The 24,551-nt window shown below is 39.1% G+C and overlaps 2 protein-coding genes and 1 pseudogene across 2 annotated transcripts in view; all 3 read left to right on the forward strand.

The window, feature by feature from the left end:
* Positions 1–6,565, forward strand: part of ICK (intestinal cell kinase) — a 53,056-nt gene extending 46,491 nt beyond the window's left edge. The window contains exons 13-14 of the mRNA XM_006926437.3: positions 1,847–1,969; positions 2,905–6,565. Coding sequence (XP_006926499.1) covers positions 1,847–1,969; positions 2,905–3,059 — 278 coding nt within the window. The 3' untranslated portion in view covers positions 3,060–6,565. The remainder of the gene's footprint in view (positions 1–1,846; positions 1,970–2,904) is intronic.
* Positions 4,250–7,726, forward strand: LOC102891110 (annotated as a pseudogene).
* Positions 7,727–11,026: 3,300 nt separating this feature from the next.
* The window catches only part of GSTA4 (glutathione S-transferase alpha 4), a gene marked incomplete at its 3' end in the record, with an annotated part of 19,659 nt that continues 6,134 nt past the window's right edge, over positions 11,027–24,551 (forward strand). The window contains exons 1-6 of the mRNA XM_006926821.3: positions 11,027–11,121; positions 12,060–12,164; positions 16,445–16,496; positions 17,877–18,009; positions 18,883–19,024; positions 20,680–20,811. Coding sequence (XP_006926883.1) covers positions 12,078–12,164; positions 16,445–16,496; positions 17,877–18,009; positions 18,883–19,024; positions 20,680–20,811 — 546 coding nt within the window. The remainder of the gene's footprint in view (positions 11,122–12,059; positions 12,165–16,444; positions 16,497–17,876; positions 18,010–18,882; positions 19,025–20,679; positions 20,812–24,551) is intronic.

The raw sequence follows: 24,551 nt of genomic DNA on the forward strand, positions 1-24,551 counted from the left end.
TCCATGCACCCCCATTTGATTTGGGTGTTTATTATTTTCATGCTTTTTAAAAAATATGTGTGAGATACATAGTATGGTTTTGCATGTTTTAAAATATGTATATAATCTTGGCTCTCCCCTCATTTTAATAATTCAGTTACATATATAGCAATTATATAAAATATATATCACATTATATACCTTATAACATATATAATATATATCTATGTAATAGTATAATGTATTACTTCTACTAGACCGTAATTTATTTATACCTTCTATTCTTGACGAACATATAAGTTGTTTATAATTTTTGCTGTTAGACAGTGTGCTGAAATGGACATTGCTGTGCACCCATGTGAGGGTTTCTCTGGGTCTGAGGTAAACATGTTAGATTAAAGGGTCTGCTCATCTTCAACTTCACAGATATTGCCAAATTGCTCTCCAGCAGAGCAGGGGAGTTGTGCTGCATCCTTGATGCCACTTGGTACTGTCAAGATTGTAAAATGTGATGGGTGCTAATGTGGTGGGTGTGAAATGGTATCTTATTGTGGCTTAAACTTGCATGTCTCATTTACTAATGAAGTTGAGCATCTTTTCTTGTGTTCGTTGACTGTATGTTTTTTCCCTTTTGTCACTTTACCTGCTCAAATTCTCTCCTCCTTTTTCTCCATATCTATCTATTCACCCAAAATGCAAAATGTGCTCCAGCTGGCCAACACAGCTCCTCACACATACATTCCAGACCATGGTTTCCGCTCACCCTTAAGCGATTGCTGACAAGGCTCTGTGTTGTGAAGACATAGAGCAGTCCTACCACTCCATAACTCCTTTCTTAGTGGCTTTAACTTGCATTTGCATAATAGCCAATGTACCATTCTTCATCATTCCCTGTGTAGTTTTAAGCCTTAATCATAAGGCTTATATAGACAGTCATTCACCCTTCCAATATATATTGATTACTTGCTATATGTAAGGCATTCCATTAACCTCCTACAATACTAAGATGAGTAGCATACAATTTCGGCCCTTAAAGCGCTCTCAAGATGGAAATGACATAAAAAGTGAATGATTTTAATACATTTTGATAATGATTAATTTTTCTGATTATGGACAAGAATATTTAGTGGAAAATTACTTGTAATAGGTAAATAATTAGGATAACCTCTGTGTTGATCAATAAGAGAATAGTTAAATGAATTTTATTTTAGTCATATTCTAGAATTTGCATATACTGACATGGAAGGTAACTATTCTATATTATCAAGTGGAAAAAGCGTATTTCAGAACAGGCCGAATCAATTATACTAAAAAAAAATAAAATTTCAAGCTTTCCCTTTTTTTTAAGGATTAAAAATGAGTTTTATTTATATAAAGCACTTAGCTTAGTTGCTGGTACATACTGAACATTCAGTAAATGTGAGCTGTTTTATTTTTAGTGTGTGCCTTGGTATATTTTAAGCGTCAGTATTGCCTTCCACTCTACTCCCATCACCCCCCTTTTGGAGTAACTTCCAGCCTCTGTGTATTCGAGGTCATGGGCAAGATTTTCTATAGCCTAGTAATGGTTCTTATCATTATTCTGGAGACAAGCTTCCTTTTTCTTAAACAAACCAAGCATCTTCCACTGGGGTGCAGTCTACAGGAGCAGCACTGTCCTTGATACACACTCCCCCCATCCCACTCAATCTTTCCGATAGTGTGGTGTGGTGGAATGCTGTGCTCTGAATTCACTGCTTTTATCATAATTCTTTCCCCCCAAAAAATAAAAACCTAATTCTTTATTGTTCTGCACCACTGTCCTTTAATGCTGTTGGTGTCATGTGCACATGATTTTGTACTAATGAGCTTTTGCTTTGGTGAATAGTTGGTTCCGGCTCAACGAGTTCTAGTGGACTGACTGGAAACTATATCCCTTCCTTTCTGAAAAAGGAAGTTGGTTCTGCTATGCAGAGGGTACACTTGGCACCTATTCCAGACCCCTCCCCAGGTACGTTCTATTTCAGATTATTCATGACTTGATTCAACAAATAGTCATTGAACACCTGCTCTGTAGGCGTGAATAGGCATGTCATAAGCCTGGGATCTACCAGGGAAGGAGACAGACAAAACTCCCTGTCTTTGTGGAACTTACACTCTGCAGACAATAAGTCAACCGAATAAGATGTTTATAAGTGCTAAGGAGAAAAATAAAGCTGGCAGGAAAGAGAGAAGGTGGGGGTTGGAGTGCAGGGTATGGATTGCAGTTTTAGATAGGGTAGCAAAGGAGACGCTGAGTAAAGCTCTGAAGGTGAGTAAGCCACACAATGTGGGTGGGACTGTTCGGACATGGGATTCTGAAGTGCGTGGGCTTTGAGACAGGACAAGCCTAGTATATTCAACAAATAACGAGGCAGAGTGCAAGAGTGGTATGAATGAGAGGAGGGGAGTAGGAAGAGGAGATCAGAGAGGTGGTAAGAGGCCCGACGGTACAAAGCATGTTGTCATTGACTCTGAGCGACATGGGAACCACTGGAGGGTTTTGAGCGGAGGAGTGAGGTGATGTGACTTTCATCTTCCAGGTTCACTCAAGCGCAGGTTGTCCCTAGACTGAGAGGGGAGAGCAAGGCTGCAAGCAGGGAAACCAATTGGGAGGCTGTTGCAATCATCCAGGCAGGGAATGGTGTTGGCCTGGGCCAGGGTGGTAATAGTTGAGTTGGGTCAGATTCTGGGTGTAATCGGAAGGTAGAGCCAGTAGGATTTGCTGACAAATTACAAGTGGGATATGAGGAAAAGAGAGGAGTCAGGAATGACACCAGTATTTTTGGTCTGAGAAAATGTTCCTCTTGAACTCTCATTTTCTGATATTTTTTGGCACTTTGCACTTATCAGTACTTTGTTTGCATGGGTCTCCTATCAATCAAGCCAACCTTTCTTTCATTGCAGGTTATTCTTCCCTGAAGGCTGTGAGACCTCATCCTGGGCGACCTTTTTTCCATACCCAGCCTAGAAGCACTCCTGGGTTGATCCCACGGCCACCAGCCGCCCAGCCAGTGCATGGCCGGACAGACTGGGCTTCCAAGTACGCGTCTCGGCGATGATTGTCATAAAGCCCTTTACAGGGGAAAGCAGGACACTGTCCCTCAGCCAACTGGCACTCTACCTGCAGAAAACTTTCGGATGGTGTAAAAGCAAACAAACACTTTGTAGTTATTCTTCTGAACTAAGACATTTCAATATTCTTTTTTAAAGTTTTTTTTTTTAAATATTGATTTGAATGCAATACCCTTTTTTTGTACAAAATTATTTTATTCTAAAACTGGGTCCCATTATTTTCTTAAATAGCAGCATTTTGTATATATGGATTATGTTTTAGCATTTTATACAGTCAACTTTGTAACAAACTTTTTAAAGATTACTTGATTTTCTTTTGGGGTTCCAGATAATATTTTATACAGATTTTTAAAACAGTAATAATATTGATGCAGTATTGCAACAGGGGTGCAATTTAAGACTATGTGATAAAGGGTTATTTACTCAATATGTGCAGATATTTGTGACGTAATTAAATTTTAAATGTGGCACATTAGGTACCTCTGACTTTCCTGACTGACACCAACACTAGAAAAATGATCTGTTTTTTTCAATGTCATGTTATTATTAATTCGATATTTTGATGCCGTTTTGCTGTTCTAAAGTATTTATGTAATGCACTTTGTTTTGTTTTTATTCCCCAGATGAAAGAACTCCAAATATTTTTTGAAATTTTTACCATACACTTTATCATGATTTGAGATACACAAATGAAACTAGGTTTTATCTTGCTCTATGCCATTACATTCTATTTCTTTCATTTTTGAAATCAAATTGTCTCATTTCCCATAAAAGGGAAGATTTCAAGCCACAAGATTCTCAACTTAAAGGTTAATACAGTCAACTAAATTGCTATCCCTGCCAAAATGCATGACCAAAAAACTAAATTTCAAAGCAGCAGAAGATTTTTTTTATTATAATTGATAGAATTTTTCATTCAGTTCAGTTCTCCAGGCCTGGCTAGTGACAGACAATGAATAACCTTCTGTCCTAGCCAAAATCTCAGGGCAATTTGGGGAGCAGAAAAGATTTATGGCAGAGGTTCCACTAATCTAGGAAGTCACAGTTACCATGATATTAGTGTCATAGCGTGCCACATTTCAACTCTGAACCCTTGCGTAGTTTCTTTCAACAGTGAGAACTCTATTTGTTGGCCACGGCTGTTCCATTGAGAGGAATGTTTACAGCAATTTTGAAAATGACAAAGCTAGTTTGGAGACAGCAAAAGACAAAAGGTCCACTCTCATCCACCTCCTTAGGGCGCATTTGCCTCTCTGGTCATGGTTACCTGAAAGGCAAGAGGAAAGGTCACCGCCAGAGAACTCGGTATAATCTCAATAGTGTATTGACTCATTCTCCCAGGGCTCAAGCTGTTCTCATTTGGTTCCAGGATATAGCATGTTGAACCACACGAAATTGTCAATTTTGTAGGTTAAAATAAATATTGACACTTTGATATGGTTCAACCTATTAAATTGGTAAATTATTACTTCAATATATTAATACATGGTAGCTTGAACCAATTGCCATAGCTCCCAAAGAGGTGTGACCTAAAATTGGGAGCAATGTCTGCTTTGGAGTATCTGGCTCAAAGATTTACTTGAGCAAGCACTATGATCCCTAGGGGCAGGAGAAAAGCACATAATGGATGTGGATTTGATAGGTAATATTTTCCTGTTAACAAACTGGCGGCAGAGCTTCAGAAAATAAATATGTATGTGTAAGCACAACTTGAAACTGAATTCATTTCTGTATTATATTCTCAGCTCATTATCTAAAGCAACAGAAAATGTGTTTTCAGAGATGAGTCCTTTACTGAGGTTAATATTTATTTTCCCTTTCTGTATTATGTCTACAAAATAAATTAATCTGTAACCTTACCCAGCTTGCTGGAAAGCTGGGTTTAAATTGTAAATACTCTTTAGAGAAGCAAATGGATTGTGAATACCATATTCTAGGCACTCTAGCTTATGTTAAGGTCATTACATTTTTTTTTAAATTGAAAAACCTAGTTACTTGGTTATTATACATTATAAAGTGGTTTTTCTGATACTTTTATAAGGCCCAAATTCAGAAAGTATTTCACTTTCTTTCCTTTTACTCTTTCCTTTGTTTATCAGCAAACAACTTCCCTTGGGAAGCTAAACACATTTATGCATATGAAAATCAAGAAGCCTTATGTGCAGTTGAGAAACCTAGAAGACTGAAAAAAAACAATGTAAATTCTAAAGAACTAGCAAAATCCTAAAGTACTCTTTTTTTCTCCCTGAAATGGGTAAAGGACAAATTGTGTATACAAGCTGTTTACTATAGAAGGGAATAGTGACCATTTTTTGTTAAGTGAATATGAAATGCTGCCAGTTGCATGTATTTTTTCATTACTAAAGAATTATAAAATGTAATGCAAGACACCAAGATGAATGACAAGTTTAATTGTACCTCCATGACTATACCTCATTTCCAGTCAGAAAGCTTTCTGGGATACCAGGAAATGGTACAGGGATGGCTCTCATTCGTGCACAAAACTTCAGTTGAGCCAAGGGGCACACATGTAAAGTGCAGGAAAACTGCACAGGCACAAAAACTACTCTTGGTGTGATCATTCGTTTTACAGAAAAATCTCATGAATTACTAAGCCCTCACCCAGCTCATGTATGATAGGATTTAAATAGGAAGCAAATTGATTTTCAAACAATTTTTTAGACACATCTCTTGCCCAAAGGACTAAATACATCTAATAAATCAACACTAAATCATCTTCTGGGGTTATCCAAAATTGAATACAATCAAGGCAACACATGTAAAACAAAACAATTCTTGTTTTTGTCAAGAATTGTTTCATTTTTAAGTACAAATACCAGTAGTGTTGGAGTTCATGGGCACCGTGTTTTCTCATAAAGTAGCAATTTCCCTTCCATCAAGCCATTGTTTTGTGCCATTTAGGTAGGAGAGAAAAAGAAAGACTGTATGTTTTAGCTCAGTGTATGGCCAAAAGCAATATGCTTATAAGAAAATGTTTGACATACTAATTATTATATATCATTTAAAGCATACTGTAGCAACTTGTTTAATACATGTGGTTAATTTTTAGAATTATTTTTATAATTTCCAACCAAAGTACTGTATTTTATATAATTTATTGTAAGGACCGTCTCATGGAAACCATTGAGAAGACAAACCGGAGGCAAATATCACATTAATCTGTATTATCAATTTCTTTTAGACACTGTGCTAATGTGAATTTAAAATGACCTGAATAGTCTTCTGATCTCAGATAGCTCATCACTGGTAGCAATTTGTCACCTGATTTGATTACAAGGGAGTAAGTAAGAATATAATTATTTATAAAGCAAATATTCATAATGATGAGAAGATAGGACAGAAAACCACTTATTGCAAGCCCCTTCTGAAATAAAATGTTGCTCTTTAAATAGTTTGTCCTAATGTATTTAAAAACATTAACTTTACATTAAAAAAAAATTCTGCTCCAAATAAAGTTACTGTTTAAGAAAAATTGATTTGAGTGTTTCTGTCACATTCTTCAATTAAAAGATAACTTTACTATTTCTTAATTTGGAACTCTGATACTTTTTAACTTCTCCTTGATGGAGGAACATACACTTAGAGTAGCAGTATGAAGAGTTATCCTGCAATGTGTAATTTTTTTTTAATTTAGCTTTTCGTAAAGTGACTAGGGACATTAAAAAAGGGGGAAATCAAAAATTCCTGTTGCTGATTTCATCATGATTAATGCCTACTTTGTATGTTTTTAGCTTTCACAGCACACTCACGTACAATATAAAGCCTCAAAAGAAGCTCATAACTTCATGAGTTACAGGATTCCACAGAAAATTCATTTCCCAAACATTCTTTGAATCCTTGAAAGAGTTTTGTAGGAACATGATTTACCAATCAAACTTGTATTGGTGAATCCCTAAACGTGCCCCTCGCCATCAGAACTGACCCAACTGTAATAGCATTTGTCTACCCTTTGGCATTTGTGCCCCTTCAGAAGCACCAAAGATTCCAGCTCTAGGGGAGCGCAGCGAGTGAGTGCGCGTCGCGTCTGTAGGCCTGGCCACGGTGCTGCAGCTCTCTGGGAGCAAGGCCTCACGCTGCGCGGGAGCGCCAAAATCGTGGCCGAGTTCTCACTTGGCATCAACAGCATTTTATATCAGTGTGGCATATAGCTATCGGAAACCTTTACTCGAATGCAGAAATATGGACTCACCTTCTTTGTAACTACTGATCCTGAGCTCGAAATACATAAATAACGTGGAACAAGTGAAAGATCGGTTATACAAGTGTTCATTTCAGAAACTGGTGGTAGTCATCTCAAATATTGAAAGCGGCAAGGTCCTTGAAAGATGGCAATTTGATATTGAGTATGACAAGACTGTCAAAGATGACAGCACACCCAGACAAGTCTCAGGCTATCTATCCAAGATGAAATCCGCTCAGTGATCAGACAGATCACAGCTACAGTCACGTTCCTGCCAATGCTGAAAGTGTCCTGTTCATTTAATCTGCTGATATATACAGACAAGGATTGGTTGTACCTGAGAAATGGGAACAGTTCATTACCAATTCTGAGCAAGTCCATCTTCGTTCCTTCACTACTACAGTTCACAAAGTAAATAGCTTGGCAGCCTACAAAATCCCTGTCAATAACTGAAGATGAGATGAGAACAAATGATGTAATTCTCAGATGTGTTTTTCCTGAAGCCAAGTCAACTATAGTTCATGTATCTTATTTCATTGGTTAATTTTTAGATGGGGAAACAACATACTTCCCTGGGCTATGCATAATTGTCCCATTTTTTGGTACCTGTTTGACTTTCCACAGGGTGGACATATTTTTTTGCACACTGTTCAAAAGGAAACCAGCACATTACATCTGCGCTATAATGTCAATTCCTTTGAAGGTGGTAAATACAGATTGGAAAAATTTTTGCTATAAAGCTAAATGCCTTCCTAAATCAGACCTTTTGGTCAAGTAGCTTGACTCAGAATATAGGTAGGGAGATATTTAAATGTGAAACACAGCAAAAGAAGTCTGAATATTCAGAATCTTTGTTTAGATCCTAAAGTAACTGGTAATCTATAAATAACAAAATATTGCTATTAGATCCTTTGCCATTTATTTCATTTGTATAGTTTCCATATTGAGAAAAAATCCATCCAATTATTTGATTTTAATTTACATAACTTACACATACAAAGCTAACGATATTTCTACTGTTTAAATTCTGGTGATACAGAACTCTTAAAAATGTCTTTTAGTGTTTTATAAAATCAGGCTTTAAATGACAGTGATAAATAAGGGTAAATGTGTATGTTTAAAAAAAAAAAGCTTTTGACTTTTGTTGAGGCAATTTTACTTGCTACTGAGTGGGTAGGCGAAGGTTTAGAGGCAGAGGGGACCTGCCAAGGCCTCCAAAAATATACCAGATATATAGATAGACACTATGAGTGATACTGTACCAGACTGAGAAAAACTCCAAGGGTGTCCAAGAATAGAATGATTTCAGGGACTTCAAGGAATAAAATGACCTAAGGTTACTTGGCATAGAATGGCAGAATTATTAGAAGAATTTCTTATTTCTCCACAAGGCTGTGTAATTAATAGAGTCTTATGATTCTCCCTTAGTTTCTCTTTCAAGTAAAAAGATTGATAGGATGATGTGTGTCCTATTTTGTTAGGTTGGACATATGAAGTTATCATTTTTGTAGGTTAGGAAAAAAATAGTAAATTATCGGCAATGTGATATGGTTCAACTAATTAGAAAAAAAGAAATGAAGATAAATGTTTGACTTATTAACAAAAATTGAAGAATAATGCTTGTCTTATTTAGTTCAATTAAAGTGAATCCTTGTAGAAAGATGGTTTGGAAAAAATGAATAAAGAATGATCATTTTCGGTATGGTGGGAAAATAGGGCCTCCTACCCATGTTAAACTGAGCAATCTCTGTGTTAGGTCAGAATTAGAAAGATAAAATTGAACATATTTTTTAAGTGACTTTTCTGGCTCTTGGGGTGCCCAGCTATTCTTGATTTGCTTCTTTTGTTACTTTATGTATAGATAAGCTCATCTTTTTGCTGCCAGTTTATCCATTTCAGTCTTCCCTTTTGATTCATCACTATCTTATACAACTGTCTAGTTGACATTACAAATTGGATGGCTCATAGGAATCAAAGAAAATCTTGTTGTTATTTCTCCCAAACCTTGTCCCCTTCCAACAGGCTTCATGGAACTAGAGGCATCATTCATTCATTCTTTCAATAAAACATTCTCTGAATATCTAGGAGCAGGATATACAAAAATATATTGTTAAAAATATGAAAATTCCTAACTTCGTGGAATTTACATTCTATCGAATCTACACAGACAACAAATAAAATGTGTATTATGTTAGATGACAATAAATGTTATAAAAAAATAGACAAGAACGGGGGAAAAGGAAATGTGTCTATGTGTATGTTAGGGGGCAGCATCATTTTAGACTTTTTCTCTTCCTCTCTTCCTCAACTTCCTTCTACTTGATTAGTAAATCTTTTACTTTCCACCTCCTTAAAGCTCACCTTTTCTTACCCATCTTCTCCAAACTCAAGATGCTACTTTAATTCAGGAGGACATTTAACAGGCCTCTTTCATGACCCCACACTGTCCCAAATCATTCTCCACACTTCTGCCAGAGAAATCTATTAAAAATAAAAATCTGATTGTGCTGCCGCAATTAATTACCAGCACAGGCTTCTCAAGCTAGGTCTTTTCAAGAGCACCTCATGGGTGAAAACAATAATAGTATCTATAGTCTGAAGAATAGCAGAAGCTGCCTCCAAAAAGAAATTCGAAGTCCTTTTGAAAGCATATATTTTTAACCTTAAGGGTCATGTGAATTTAGCATTCTATTCTATAATATAGCCTTGATGGCTTTAAAATATTTTTTAAAGTGTTAACTTTTTTACCGGACAAATTACTTTTTTAGCCCCATCGACACCTCTACACCAACACTCCCCTTCCTCCCATTGAGGAAGGTGCTATGTTTAGCCTGTGGTTTAAAGCAGTTGCGTATCAGTGAAGAGAAAGCTCAATATGATCCATGGGGTCAGTGAAAAAGAAATTTAAAAAACTAAATGTGTATGTACAAAATGAGAAAAACTAAGTCCTGCTCTTTAATAATATATACATTAGTGGCACATATAGCTATATATGGTACTTTGCTTACTAACACCTCTGAAAAATAGGCTATCCTTTTATATTAAAACATTACACTATTATACTTCTCATACTTCTACACTTCCAGTAGTATGTGGTGCTTAAGATTTTTTTATTGCATTGTTAAAAGAAAGGCAGACTGCCACATGCAGCGCCTCATTTGGATGTGTCTGGAGTCTTGGAAGCTTGACTACCCTACGTTCTCCTACAAATGGACCTTGAGAGCTTGTTTGGAGGTTCTAGCAGGGGAGCGCAGCTACTCGTATACCCTTGACCGAAGAACGGTCCTCTCCTCTATCGGGGAAGGTCGTCCTCTTCGACCGAGCGCGCAGCTTCGGGAGGGACGCACATGGAGCGGTGAGGGAGGAAGGGGACACCCGCCTAGCCAGCCAGATCAGCCGAATCAACCCTGGCGATCAATGGGGTGACAGATGTCGCAGCCAGATCGCCCTCACATCCGAGCACCCTAATATTGGCACAGGCTATATAAACCTAAACAGAATTTTGTCTTTACGCATAGGTCGAGTTTTCTTTTTTTAAAAAAACCCATGCTGGATCGCTAACAGAAAATTTTAACTAAAGTCTAAATCTAAATGATAATTTAAAGGTCATTTTCTCCCTCATAATGCTAAAATTAATGTTAAAATTGGCTTGAATTTGGGCTGTTTTCATATTATCCAGAATGCCTTGCAAATGGGTGGGTCATGCTAAATAGTGTTGTTTCTATTGGTGAAATCTTCCCGGAGCCTCGCCCACCGGTAGCGCCTCCTCTCCGCCAGCTGATCTTTCTTCTCAGCTGGCTTCTCGCTGTGTGCTTTGTGTGGCTCCGGATTCTTCTAGCTGGTTGCAGGTCTGTGTCCCTCCTGCCGCGCCCACTCGCCTTTTCCCTTCTTGTTTCTCTTTCCCACTATTCTTCCGATTCGGGCCTCTTACTCCACCATCCATCCCTTACCCCTATCCCCTACAATCCTTCTTTTCTCTCCCTCCCTCATGTCTTGTGCGCTCCCGCCCGCGTCTGGGCTGACTGGGGCCCCTTTGCTGCGACTGGGAAGCATTCTTGGGCCAGAGTGCGTATTTTTTTTAAACCACTCTTTGGACCCTGAGTCTCTTGATGGACGGCAGGCTTGGATCCTCCCTGGGCCGGGCGGCCGCTCTGACCCAGCGTGGATTGAGCGGGCATGCGGAGTCCCGGAGTCTAGTCTGGGGTGGCCTAGTCTGTGGCCTGGGCGCATTCGCAAGAACCCGGGCTCATCTCTTTGCGGGTGCCAGGGACGTGAGGGACCCAGGGGCCGCTACTGCAGCCGCGACAAAGGATGTACATTTTGTAGACAATAGGAATACTCGGCCTGCTCACCTTCCAGTTTCTGTGATAATCAAATATGATGCGTGTGAAAGTGTGACTACTTGCAAAGGTTCGGGTGGACGTATAATTCTCCGCGACCCTCCGCATTTCGCTTCTCCAGGCCGAATTTGGGAAATCTAAGATTTTCAAGGTCAAAGTGTATGATGATCTGAATCAGTGAGGTACTGTACTGCTAGCATAAATGTCTTTACAACAAATGGCCCCAGCTTCCCAAGATCCGGAATAAGACATCATAAATAGAGATGATATGAAAGCCAACGTGTTTTTTTCTTCTTTTTTAATGTGTTAAAATGGTGGTATGCTTTTATGGAATGAGGAGAAACAGTAAAAACAATAGTTTCCTGTGCCCAAATCATGAATATTCGTTTAGCAGTGGGTTGAGGGCACGAAATTAAGAAGAGTTGCTGCATTTGTAAATTTTTCAGAAAGCCGGAAAGGCCATCATGGCAGAGAAGCCCAAGCTCCACTATCCAAATGGAAGAGGTCGGATGGAAACCGTAAGATGGGTTTTAGCTGCCGCTGGAGTGGAGGTACCCCCATGTGCTATTTCTTCACGGATTTTTCATATGGCTTTGAGACTGAGAAAAACATAAATGGCAGAGCCCTGATATAGTTCTGTCTCACTAATATTACAGACATGCTTCAGAGTCAGAGGATTCCTTCCCTTCAAAGGGTTTTTCTTTATAGATGGAATGTAGTGGATGACTGTTCCAGGATCCAACATTATCTTAGGTCATATGTTTTAGTCACCCTCAATCTGTGACATTTTCTGAGTCTTTCCTTTATTTCACAACCTTGACCGTTTTTATTAAAAAGCATTGGTTAGACTTTTCCAGCTTGGGTTTGTTTGTCTTATGTTTTTCTCATGGTTAAACTGGGGTTTGGGGGAAAAATAGCACAGAGGCGAAGTGCCCTTCTCATTGCATCATATTAGGGCTTCTGTCATATTAACGTGAGTTATCACTGGTGCTGTTATCCTTGGTCACTTGTTTAAGGTGGCATCTGCCAGATTTCTTTTTGTAAAGAAACTATTTTTCACTCTATTCTTTGGAAGCGAGTCATTAAGTTTAGCTCACGCTCAAAAGGATAGGAATTAAGCTCCACCTCCTGGAGAGGGGAGTATCTGCATTTAGAATTCTTATGTAAGGGAGATTTCTCCCCCCTCCCCAATTTATTTATGTATTCAGTCATTCATTTATATCAGTATGGACTTAAGTACATTTATTTCTATTGTGGGTCATAATCCAATATTTCTTTACTTTTTTGCTCAAAATATTTCAGCTTTGGCCATTGGTACTCTCTCAGGTTAGCTCTCGTGTCCTTTCCACATAGCCTTCTTTCCCCCATTCCCATCAATTTCTTATTTTCTGACATAACAAGATGCTCCAGGCTATTTTCCTTGCCCTGGCCCTAGAATCAGGTATTTCTCCAAGGAGCCCTGGTCCCTTTTATTAGAAAATGGTATTAACAGCCAAGATCTGGGTGCAAAGTGTCTGCGTTTGTTTTAGTGCCGTTTATTTGTGGGTGAAACTGCCCTGTAGAATTTTCCCCATTCTGTATTTGGCTGATTTACCCTCATTTTAACATGTTCCTCTATTCTCTATATTTTCTGCAAACGGCTAGTTGGATCCAGAGATGTGATCAAATCCAGGCTCCTTTTTTCTTTCTATCTTTAAATTTTTTTTTCCTGCCAGACTTTGACAGATGGATACTGTGGGCATATTTCTGTTGTACGCCATTAGGGGTGCATGATGTCTGACTGTCTTGTCTTCAGAGACACATAGCTTCATCGGTGTGTTCCAGTAACGTCAGCCTGACCCACACATTGTAAAATTTCCCCCATTACCCTTTCAACTAGTGGTTTTAGCAGCTATTGATCATTGCCAGGGATTACAAAATGGTGATTTTTCTATTTCCATCATTTCACATGAATTTATTAACTGTGATTCTCTTATAACGAATAATTTTTCATTCATTAACTAATTACCTTGAAACATAGCTCATATAGGAAAGGCAAGATAAATGCTTGATTTGGTCTCTTTATGAATTTTCAGAATAATGAGTTGTTACCCTACCAACCTCCAAAGGTAACACATGAAGTCTGTTGGGTTTGGCATTTGGGTTTTGTTTGGTTGCTTTGGGTTTGGGCTTGGGTTTCTTTACACAGAATTATAATTCCACACAGTGTTTTAAATTTTTCTAAATTAATTGATAATCATTTTTATATACAAATCCTGATTTCTGAATTCTCTTGGGAAATGGGAAGATCTGATGATACTGAGCCCTCATTTCCACGTGACAGCAATTGCTGAATCTGATTAAGGACTGCCACTATAGGTAGACCTTTCTTGCTCAACACAGACCCTCATTTCCTTTTGTCTTAGGACGCATGTTCTAATTGTGTTAAGAAGAGAGTTAAAAAATTCTTGGTTCCATGACCTGAACCTGGTCTGCTTATTTATGTCATCTGTCTAACTCTGTATGCTTCTGAATTATAATTTTGGGTTTTTTAAGCAGGTTTTGCAATGAGTGTCTTATGCGTATGTATTATAATCCTTCATTACATTCTCTCTCTTCCCTATCTTTGTTCTATCCTATTCCCCTTACTCTCCTACGAGTCAAGATTCTTGGTTACAATAATTGAAACCCAACCCTAGATAAGTTCAACAACAACAACAAAAAGAGCATGGGTCATGTGACCCACCTATCATAGACCAGTCGCAGTGGGCAGGCAGGTGGGGTAGAATAATTAGCCCAGATTGGGTCTTGGGCACACCCCTCTGGCCACGGTGGAGGGAGATTGATTGGCCTCCCTTACTAGGGCTGACGATGTGGTTTACAAGAACGATTCCCAAAAAGCAGTATGGAGGGTGGCCCTCTCCATTTCTTTGCCAAAAGACAATTTTAGCTAAGTTTTGGCTCATATAAATTTGAAACAATCAGGAGGACAGTCTGGCAGCCACTGAATGAGTTTGTGATTCCCGTGTCACAGTATCAGGTTGAGCCTACAATGCGAAAGACACACATCTGAGTAACTAGGTAACCAAACCTGCTGAAAGGCAGCTAGTCCTAATTCAGAGAGTCAGCGTCCTCCATCTCAGTCACTTGGTTTGAGGCCTTAGACATTGGTATGTGCTAGATGTTGCTTCTCCACTGCCTGGGGCTCCATTTACCTGAAGACCCCCCACCAAGAAATCCAGTCGGATGCCCCTTGTTCCAAGGGAAATCAACACATGATTAAGAGAAGACTTAACAGCCGCAAGCTCTGAATCCAGGACTTGTGGGTAATTTAACTGAAACAGTGTTGAAAGAAGGAGTGGTGTGGTGTGAAAGACGGCAGTTCTCCCAAGTTAGGGAACAAAGACAACTGATTGTGCAGCTAGAACCCCAGATGCTGTCTCTACCCATCCAGCCTTGGGCTGTACTTGGACTAGAGCTGCCAAGCTCCCTCTAAGCTCTGCCTGGTGATATTTGTCCTTCTCTTTCTGTCCACTCTCTCATCTCCCCTTCTGGTGCCGGTTTCTTCTTCCTGACCAATAGTTTTTACAAAGCTTGACACATAGTTTCTCTAGTGAGAGCACCCATTTTGCATAATGTCCTAAAAGTCAAAAATCAGAACCATTGGGAAGGACTTGTGTTTGAAAATGCATAATTCGGGTCTCTCACAACTACTGAATGTGAATCTCTAAAGGGTGGGCCTGGGGTTGGACACCACTCTCTCACTTTTCCATGTGCTTTAAATGGTCATGGCCATAAATGTTTGAAAGCAGTCCTGTGGAGGAAGCACCACCCACACACCACATCTGACCAGCTGGGCATTTGGACAAATGCCTGGAACATTGTTAAGCCTGAGGCACCAGATAGTGTGTTTCTAGGGGCATGCAGCTCCTCTCCTCACACCACGAAGACCCTGGCAAGTAGCAGAAGCTATGCCTATACTCCACATCCCAGTTCTTCCCCCGGGTCAGGAGAGGAGGCCTGGGAGGACTGCCGGTTCTGTGCTGGTCAGCTCTACCTCTTTCTTAAATGATTTGGGGGAGTAGCACAGGGACAGACAACAGCAGAGAACCATCCCCAGACTTGGGGGGACGAGACTTCCTCTTCCTGACATAAAGTTGCACTAGAACATTTTATAATGTCAGAAGAAAAGAAATTTGTTCTGTTTCTTTTCTTCTCCAACTTTTTAATTTGAAAACTTTCAAACCTACAGAAAAATTGTAATAGTACAATGGATACTTTTCAACTAAATTCAGTTGTCAACAGTTTGCTACATTTGCTTTCTCCCTTCCTGTCTTTCTGCTTTTTCCCCCTCAATCCTTTGAAAGTAGGTTGCAGATTGGTGATTTTTAAAATTTTTTCATTAATTAGCAATAATTCTATATTAATTAGTGCTAATTCTGCTATGAAAAGAGCTTTTCTTTTTCTCTTTTTTATTATTCATTTCTGGAGACAGGGATTTTTTTCTGTTGGTGTGTGTTAAAATCCATAACTGACATTACTCTTTCTGATGCTTGAATTGTCCCAAATTTGTCTAGGGAATTACCTTCAGGTAAGGTCCTAAGTGCGTCTGCCTTTGACATATCTCATTAGTCTTTGAGCACTTCCTTGCTTCCTAATGTAACAGAATCAGCCTTTTTTCTTTGGAGCCCCTGTTTCTCTTAGAGGGCAGTGTTCTTTAGAAGCCAAGATGTGAGTGCTAAGTGACCTCTTTCTCTCAGATTTTGAGGCAATTTAACTTGGTATTTGCAGTCCTGATCCCATAATGACATGTACCTTTTCTTGGGGGGGGGTTATCTTTTTAAAAATTTAGTTTGATGAAGAATTTTTAGAAACAAAAGAACAGTTGCAGAAGTTGCAGGATGGTGAGTATTGAAATGAGACAACTGCCGGTAATGCTGATATATATTTTTTTAAACAATTGATCCTTGGTGGAAGGGCAAAGATGCTGCTGACACTAAACATTCAGAACAGTATCCTAAAACCAGACAAATGAATAATAGCTGAAATCGCCAGGAAATTGCTTCTTATTCAGTAGTTCTGTAAGAGCTAGCTAAAGGAAGGGAGCGGTTCCTTCTTCTATCCATGTAAACAACCCTCCTCCATCTCTTTCTCCTCCCCCTGCCCTCCTCCATCCCTTCCCTCCTCATCTTTCCCTCCCTTCCTCTCCTCCATCCCTTCCCTCCTCATCTTCCTTGTCACGCCTTTTTTGCCTCCTCCAAATTATCTGAGGGCTTAAAGTCTGCAAATAAACATCCCCAATTTCTGAAATAAACACCAAACATATGAAATCAATAAAAGCCCCCCCCCCCCCGCCTTTTAATTCCTACACTCTGCATACCCAGGGCCCTTGAGAAATACCTAGCAACCCTGTAAGCAGCCTCCCTCCCAACCATCAGCAGGAGCCTCAGGCCCAACTCAAGACTTCCTTAAGAGAGACCAACTCTGAAGGGCTGTAATGCCACCTGTCACGGGTGACACTGGCCTGACATGACTAGTCACGTGCTGAGTCCTCGTCTTCCCTGAACCCTCACGTGCCCCAATCCTTGAGCCCTTCAAGGGCTAGGCTGTACCCTATACTTGCATCTGTCCTCAGAGTTTGCTATGTGGGAACTGTCTGATACAAAGCGTTAAAGAAAGTAATGGGTTAGTTTTTCACCAGTGGGGGCAAACTTGGTAGTAACTGGCCTATGGCTGTGCAAGAGAAAAAACAATGAGTATGCATGAGCATCACTTGGTGACTTAGGCTTCATTATCAGATTGTCTAAGGCAGTGCTATCAGTAGATCATCGTACAGTGTTGGAAATGTTGTATTCTGCACTGTCCAGTGTAGTAGCCACTAGCCATCTGTGCCTACTGAGGACTTGAACTGTGTCTAGTGTAACTAAGGAATTGAATTTTAAATTTTCTCAATTTTCATTAATTCAAATTTAGCCTTAACTAGATACATGCATCTAGTGCAGCTCTTGAGGAATATCTTCACTAAATTTGTCTCTACCCCATATCGCTGTGGGTAGGTAATTTCCCTGGATGAAAACGAAAAGTTTAGAACAATGCTAGTTTTCAGGCTTCTTTTATGGCTAACTCTGCTGCCGTGAGTGAATTTGAGGTTATCTGTCATCAGGGAGTTTTACACTATTTCCTTAAGGCTATGGCCACACCATCCCTTTTCATTCCCTAGAGCATTTTTTAGGGGTTGGGAGACAGGGCATAGATCACTTCTAACTCTGGGCTTCCACTCTCAGGTAACCACCTGCTGTTCCAACAAGTGCCAATGGTTGAAATTGACGGGATGAAGTTGGTGCAGACCCGAAGCATTCTCCACTACATAGCGGACAGGCACCATCTCTTTGGCAAGGACCTCAAGGAGAGAACCCTGTACTGTGGCCCCTCTTGAGTGTTTTCACTTGTCAGCTTATTGATGCCTTAGCGATTTGCAGTCCTCTACAGCGCACCCTGTCTACTTTATGTCTTGTGTCATTCGTGTGTACAGGAAACAAAAACCCAGAAAGGTCACGACGGCCAGTTAGAAAATCAGTACAGAGAGTCTGAGTAAAATGATAGAAAATAATTGAATTCAGATATTAGATCCTGTATCTGTAGTGTGATTGTTTCAGGTTTCAACATCTTTAAATGCTTTGATATTACTTTTTACTTTTCTTGCAAATTTATTACCATTGACTATTAGGAATAGGAAGCCATTCTGACATTCAAGGCCTGGGATACTATGCCTTGGATTATAATTCGCACTCAAAGCCTGGTCCTTGTACCTCCCAGATGCATGACCCTAAGCAAAGTGTCAAGTTCTGGAGTCCTGATGAATCTCCTGTACTATGGAGATAACGATAGCACATTCCTCATAATGTCATAGGATTCAATGAAATAATAGATATAGAGTGTTTAGCACCACGCCTGATACATACCAAGCATTCCATAAGTGTAATCCACTATTTTTATAAATGCGAAGTTCCGCCTACACTGAGTGTGGGTACTGGAGTGAGAGTGGAGGGGTAGGGGCTGGGGAGAGAGAGCTGTCATAACTATCGTGCTTTCTGGTTTGTGACAGATGTTTCTGAAGGAATTTTCTGAATGACAACCAGAGTTGTCTTTGCATCTTTCCTCTTAAGAGACAGGTGTAGATAAATGCTTCTTGGTACTTAAGTTGCCAGAGCCTCAAGAGAAAGTTCTTAGTTGTGGAAGCTGATGCGTTCCAAAAAGGGGAAATTGAGAAAAATACTTTTTTGTTTTGAGGATTGACATGTATGTGGAGGGGACGCTGGATCTGCTGGAACTGATTATCATGCATCCTTTCCTAAAACCAGACGATCAACAGAAGGAAGTGGTTAACATGGCTCAGAAGGCTATAATTAGATACTTTCCTGTGTTTGAAAAGGTAGGTGGCAGAGAAGCCTATGAACACAACATAAGCAGACCACAAGGGAGCCGCCACCAATGCCTCTTCCCGCCAGGGCAGTGTAATGCTGAGGCCTGTTGAACTGACCTTGCTAGACTTCTAGGAGTTGACAGTAGCCAGCACAAAACCAGGATGTCTTGCAGCTCCTCAGATACTACTAGGACCACATTATTCAAAAGTCTGGAAAAAATATGGGCTTACCACATGTGTGCATTATTATTTCTTACATTCACCAGGTACCCATCCTACGTAAGCGACAGAAAAGCAGAAACTACCTAATTTATTCGTTCATTCCACAAACATTTGCTGAACAGCGTTATGTATCAGACAGCTCGCTTAATAGTTTGATATGAAGAGGAGAACCATTGCTGTTTATTTCTCTTCCCTTCACACTTGTTTTCTGTTTCGTTTTTTCCTCATCTTATTACTCTTATCTGTTTTTCTGGGCTTCAAACTCCTTTTCCTCAACCGAGAGGCATTGTTTTAAATATTTTAATTAAAAAACAAGAGAATCTAAAAATATGGAATTGACAAACTTCCTCTGGCCATCTTCATGGAATTAGATTTAAGAAGAGGTATTTCCTGGGTTTTTCTGTCACCTGGTTCCTTGGTCTCTTGCTCACAAGGCACTTTGTGAATGTAATATATAATGCAGACATATGGTATGACAAAGGAGGAATAAGTGCCTTGGTGAAAGGTCACTGCTGGTTATTATGTCCCTTTGGCCGAGACTATGTCAGGACTCCTCCTAATACATGAGCTAAAAATGATTACTCTTCTTTTATACATAATGAAACAGAATCACAAAGACATTGAGTGACGTGCCCAAGCTGGGGAGCTGAGAATGGACGTTGTCCCTCTGACTTCAGATTCTGGATACACTGTACTCTCCCACTCTGGCTGCAGTGGCTATATTTGCTTTGGAATCATAGGCAGAGTCCCTGTCAGGCATACACACCACATGCACGTGTGGGCGCACTTCCTCATACTCGTAGGCGTCCAAGAGTTCACTGCAAAGGGGATCTCCATTCTATCACTGTTTCTTGCTCTTCCTGATCATCATCTATTCCTGTGACTCTCTGCACCTGTATGTTACTCACAATGGGAGTCAAGATGAACTCTCATGCTTTAATTTTCTCTGTCTTAGAAGATGTGAAAGGAAGCTTGCCTTTTTTTTATAGTCACATCTAATTTATGACAGTGAGTCCTGATGTTCACAGACACAGAACTGGCAAACGAGATTGGACTCCTTGACGAGGACCTATCACTTACTTTTTAAATCACTTCCTCCTGCCCAGCCTCCTGAATTCATCAGGGCTAATTCACTTATGTAGACGTATTTATAGAATAAGAGTATTCTTTTAACATACTGGATGATAAATCTAGAATTAATATTTTGTTCCCCTTTTCACTGTTTCATTCTGATATAGAGTAGATATTTAATGATGCTTTCAATTTTACACTTTGTCTCCTTTCTCTATCTATCTTAGTGTCCTCTTAATTAATGTTATTTATAAAAAGATGAAAGGGCAAGGCTATAGTTTCACCCCTTCTCAAATACTGTGCTGATTCAGTAGCTTCATCAGTTTCTCTATGTAGAGTATTGTAACTGATGCAAATTATATATCCTACAGGTTCTAAGGGAACATGGACAAAGGTTTCTTGTTGGTAATCAGCTGAGCCTTGCAGATATAATTCTACTCCAAACCATTTTGGCTCTAGAGGAGAAAATTCCTAATATCCTGTCATCATTTCCTCACCTCCAGGTAAATAAAGAAGATTGGCCCAGAACTTTTAGGCCTTCTTTCAATGTCTGCTGATTGGTTGGCTGTGTGTGTGTGTGTGTGTGTGTGTGTTTCTTTTTTTAGATTCTAGTTAGTAAAATGAAATGAAGTTACAGACTTGAAATTGTTTTTCTGCTTCCCAAGTCGTTAGAGCTGAAAGATCATTTACATGTGAAAGAAATTTTAGCTTAGTTTTGTCCCATAACTACACACTTGTAACAAACTCCATACACAGTTTGCCGGTAGGGACTTGCCATAGAGGCAATCACATGGACAGCCACCCCTCATCTGTTCCTGTTGAATATGCTGACGAGAGGGCTTGAGTGTCTACATCAAAAACAGTCTCATCATCAGGGCATGGCCCCCATTCTCAGAAATCACGTGGTCTCAAATTGGAAATCTCAAAGCCTGAGTTCTGATAGCTAATAAAAGGCACGCTATACATCGTTCCAACGAGTTCCCACAATTCTCTTTCCAGAAATTCCAAGGAAGAACCTGTGTGTGGTTGAGCTTATTTTTTCTCACTATTATTCTGGCAGGATCGATCAGAGAGATTTTGAAGCAGAAAAGAGCTTTAACCCATTTCCCATTTGCCCCAAGAATACTCGCTGGCGGTACTTGCAGCCACAGCATTTACCCCAAGTCAATTAACATTGTTTTTGAACCGTCATTAGCAAAAGATGTATCCAATGAATCCGATTTATGTATACATTTCTATTACATTAGGATTAGAGACAAGTTCTGTTTAGAAATAACTCCAGGAACAGTTTTTGTATTTTATTTTCACATTGAAAACCAGTCAGATTTGCTTCAGCCTCAAAGAGCATTTCTAAATGGGAAATGAGTTAAAAACCTAATCTCATCCAATGCCTTCAATATGCTTAGGAGTAAATAGGGACTCAGGGTAAAGAAGTCAGCAGCTGAGATGGCCCACCTAGTGGGTCCCTGAGTTTTGCCTAGAACCTTACCCGGTAATCTGCAAATCCAATGGCTTTCCTCTGTACTTGGGGTTGGCAAACTATGACTCCACCCCAGGCCAAATCAGGCGTACCACCTGTTTTTGTATAGCTCTTGAGCTGAGAATGGTTTTTACATTTTTAACTAGTTGAAAAAAATGTTAAAAGAACAATATTTCATGACACATGAAATTATATGATGTTCAAATTTCAATATCCATAGATAAGTTTAATTGACACAAAGCCATGCCCATTTATTTATGCATTGTCTATGGCTGCTTCTGTGTGATCATGAAAGAGTTGGGTAGTACTGATAAAGACCATATGTCCTGCAAAGCCTAAATATTTACTAACTGGCCCTTTATAGAAAGAGATTGTCAATCTCTGATATAGACCACATTGACACATCCTTGACCACGTTATTTAAAGCCATCAGAGACAAACTTAATCTCCAAACAGAAACACAGATACTTTTTAATGCGTATATATATATAGGTCTAGTAAACATCATTTCTAGGTCTAGTAAACATCATTTTGATATACTAATAAGGACAACAACCACCAGTTAAATGCAGACACCTAGAAAATGAGGATAAGAATCTTCAACAAGGCAAATAGCCATTATATATAGTTCAGCTGTCTGTTCATTTCTTCTTGAAGTCAGAGATGAATGTTTAATTTGACTTTAATACCAGTAGATCTCTGAAATAGCCCAAAGACCTACTGGTATTTTCCATCCGTGATGCTAACAACTTTTTTTTAAACCCCAGGCACATCTATGTAAATGCAGTTTTAATCTCTGATCAGATCAAGTATCAATATTAAAGGACTTCAGAATGTAACACCGGGTCTGAGTTGAATTAATACAGGGTCATTCCTGCATTCATTAAAGGGTTAAAAAATGTCACAAGTCACAAAAGTTTTCATTATACATGACAAGTATGGACCCCAGGTAAATATCGAATGATAAATCCTATGGAATAAGCTTCTAAATAGTGATATAATATTCAAAATAAGATAATATAAATAGCTCAAGTACTACAAAGAGAAGATTGTCATATTTACATAGCATTAATTGACATGATTATTAGAATTTTGTTATTATTAGTGACATATATGTTTGTATGTATATACATGGTTAATTAAGGCTGTGCTTTGTATATAACTTAATTAGTAGCTTTTTAAATAAATGACTTTATTTTGAAAGATTTTATTAGACTATATACTTCTTCATAAGTTCAAAATATACTCCTTCATATACGTCAAATTTTTCACTAGATCAAATAGACTTTTCTCAGTTACTGAGAATTGCTAAGATTTGATTCTGTGAATGAAAAAAATATGATTTTTTTTTCCATTCTAGTTTACATAAATATATGGTATCTGAGCCCTAAGCTACAAAAAAATGCAACTGGCCATCTCTCACACAGCCAGAAAAAGGATTTATTTGTTACTAGAAGTAAAATAACAGTCCAAGGAAGCTGAATCTTAAAATGTAAATTGTCCCACCTGATGACTTTTAAAGCACTTTTATTTAAATGACTCATGCATTTGCTCTGAGCAGATCAATATATTTAAGATACTTCCATGTCTTTTGTTTTTTCTTCCTTTGTTCTATTTAAGCAAGTGTCCGTAATCCTATTCTAAGCATCTTTTTTTTATTTTGCTATCTCTGAAAAGAATTCACATCTTGGTGTGAACCAAGAGATTTACATAAAGCCTGGTCTAGATTCCAGTAATTGTTGGCAGAGATAGTAAATAATCATACCATGAGATCAGACCTTAAATAGATGCTGGATTACGGTTCTGGTTGAGTTGTAGCCGCCAGCCCCCGAAAGACACACGGACCACCAGAAATCAGTGAGTTATAGAAAACGTGCTCTTTATTCAGCCAGCTGGATCTGCCAGGGGTACGCAGACCCCAAATTAAGCAGCCCTGAAATGTAGAGGTACAGGATTTTTAAGGCCTAAATCCCATTCCTCATTCTGTCTTAAACACAAAGGTCTATTTTTCTCCTATTCAGTACTTGTCAACCCACAGGTCAGTTGTGCAAGCGGGGGTACAGAAGCAGAAAGCATATTGTTAGAATGTTATGTTCCCATGGGTGATAGCCTATGTTACCATGGGCGATAACCTATGTTCCCATGGGCGATAGCCAAGCAGTAATTTTCCAGCCAGCATATTCCCCACTGGCCTTAACAGAAAATCAAATCCTTGATTTTTCATGTGGAATTTGCTCATAGCCTCTATTTCGTATTACTAAAAGTTTAATAGAATTAATTCTCTTCCTTATATATCTAAACAAGAAATTGAGGAAACATGGGCCAAAAGTTAACAAGAGGAGGAGGAGGATTAAAGGTTCAGCTACAGCAGATAGGAGGGTTGTTAGCCATGGCGACTAATTGAACATCCTATGAAACCAGTTATCTGATTCTAGTCTTTGTTTTTCCCTGACATCTAAATTTCTCTCTGCTAGTCGTAAGCTCTCTCTAATTACTCCAGAGTTATTAGCATAAAAGCAACAGGTTTCACTTAGAGCCATACATAATCCATCTTGTTCTAAGAATAATAAATCTAAACCTCTTCTATTTTGGAGGACTACTTCTGCTAGTGAATCGACTTGAAGTTCTAGCCTGCTGAGCTCAGTTAAGTTTAGGGGAGTTCCTACCCTGACATAGTAAGGGAGTTTTGGGTTTAGGCACAACCAGCAATCTTGTCCTATGTCTGGGGTGGTCTTATTTAAGACCTTGTGTATTATAGTTAGC

The sequence above is a fragment of the Pteropus alecto genome, unplaced genomic scaffold (genome assembly GCF_000325575.1).
Source record: "Pteropus alecto unplaced genomic scaffold, ASM32557v1 scaffold7, whole genome shotgun sequence".
Lineage (NCBI taxonomy): Eukaryota > Metazoa > Chordata > Mammalia > Chiroptera > Pteropodidae > Pteropus > Pteropus alecto.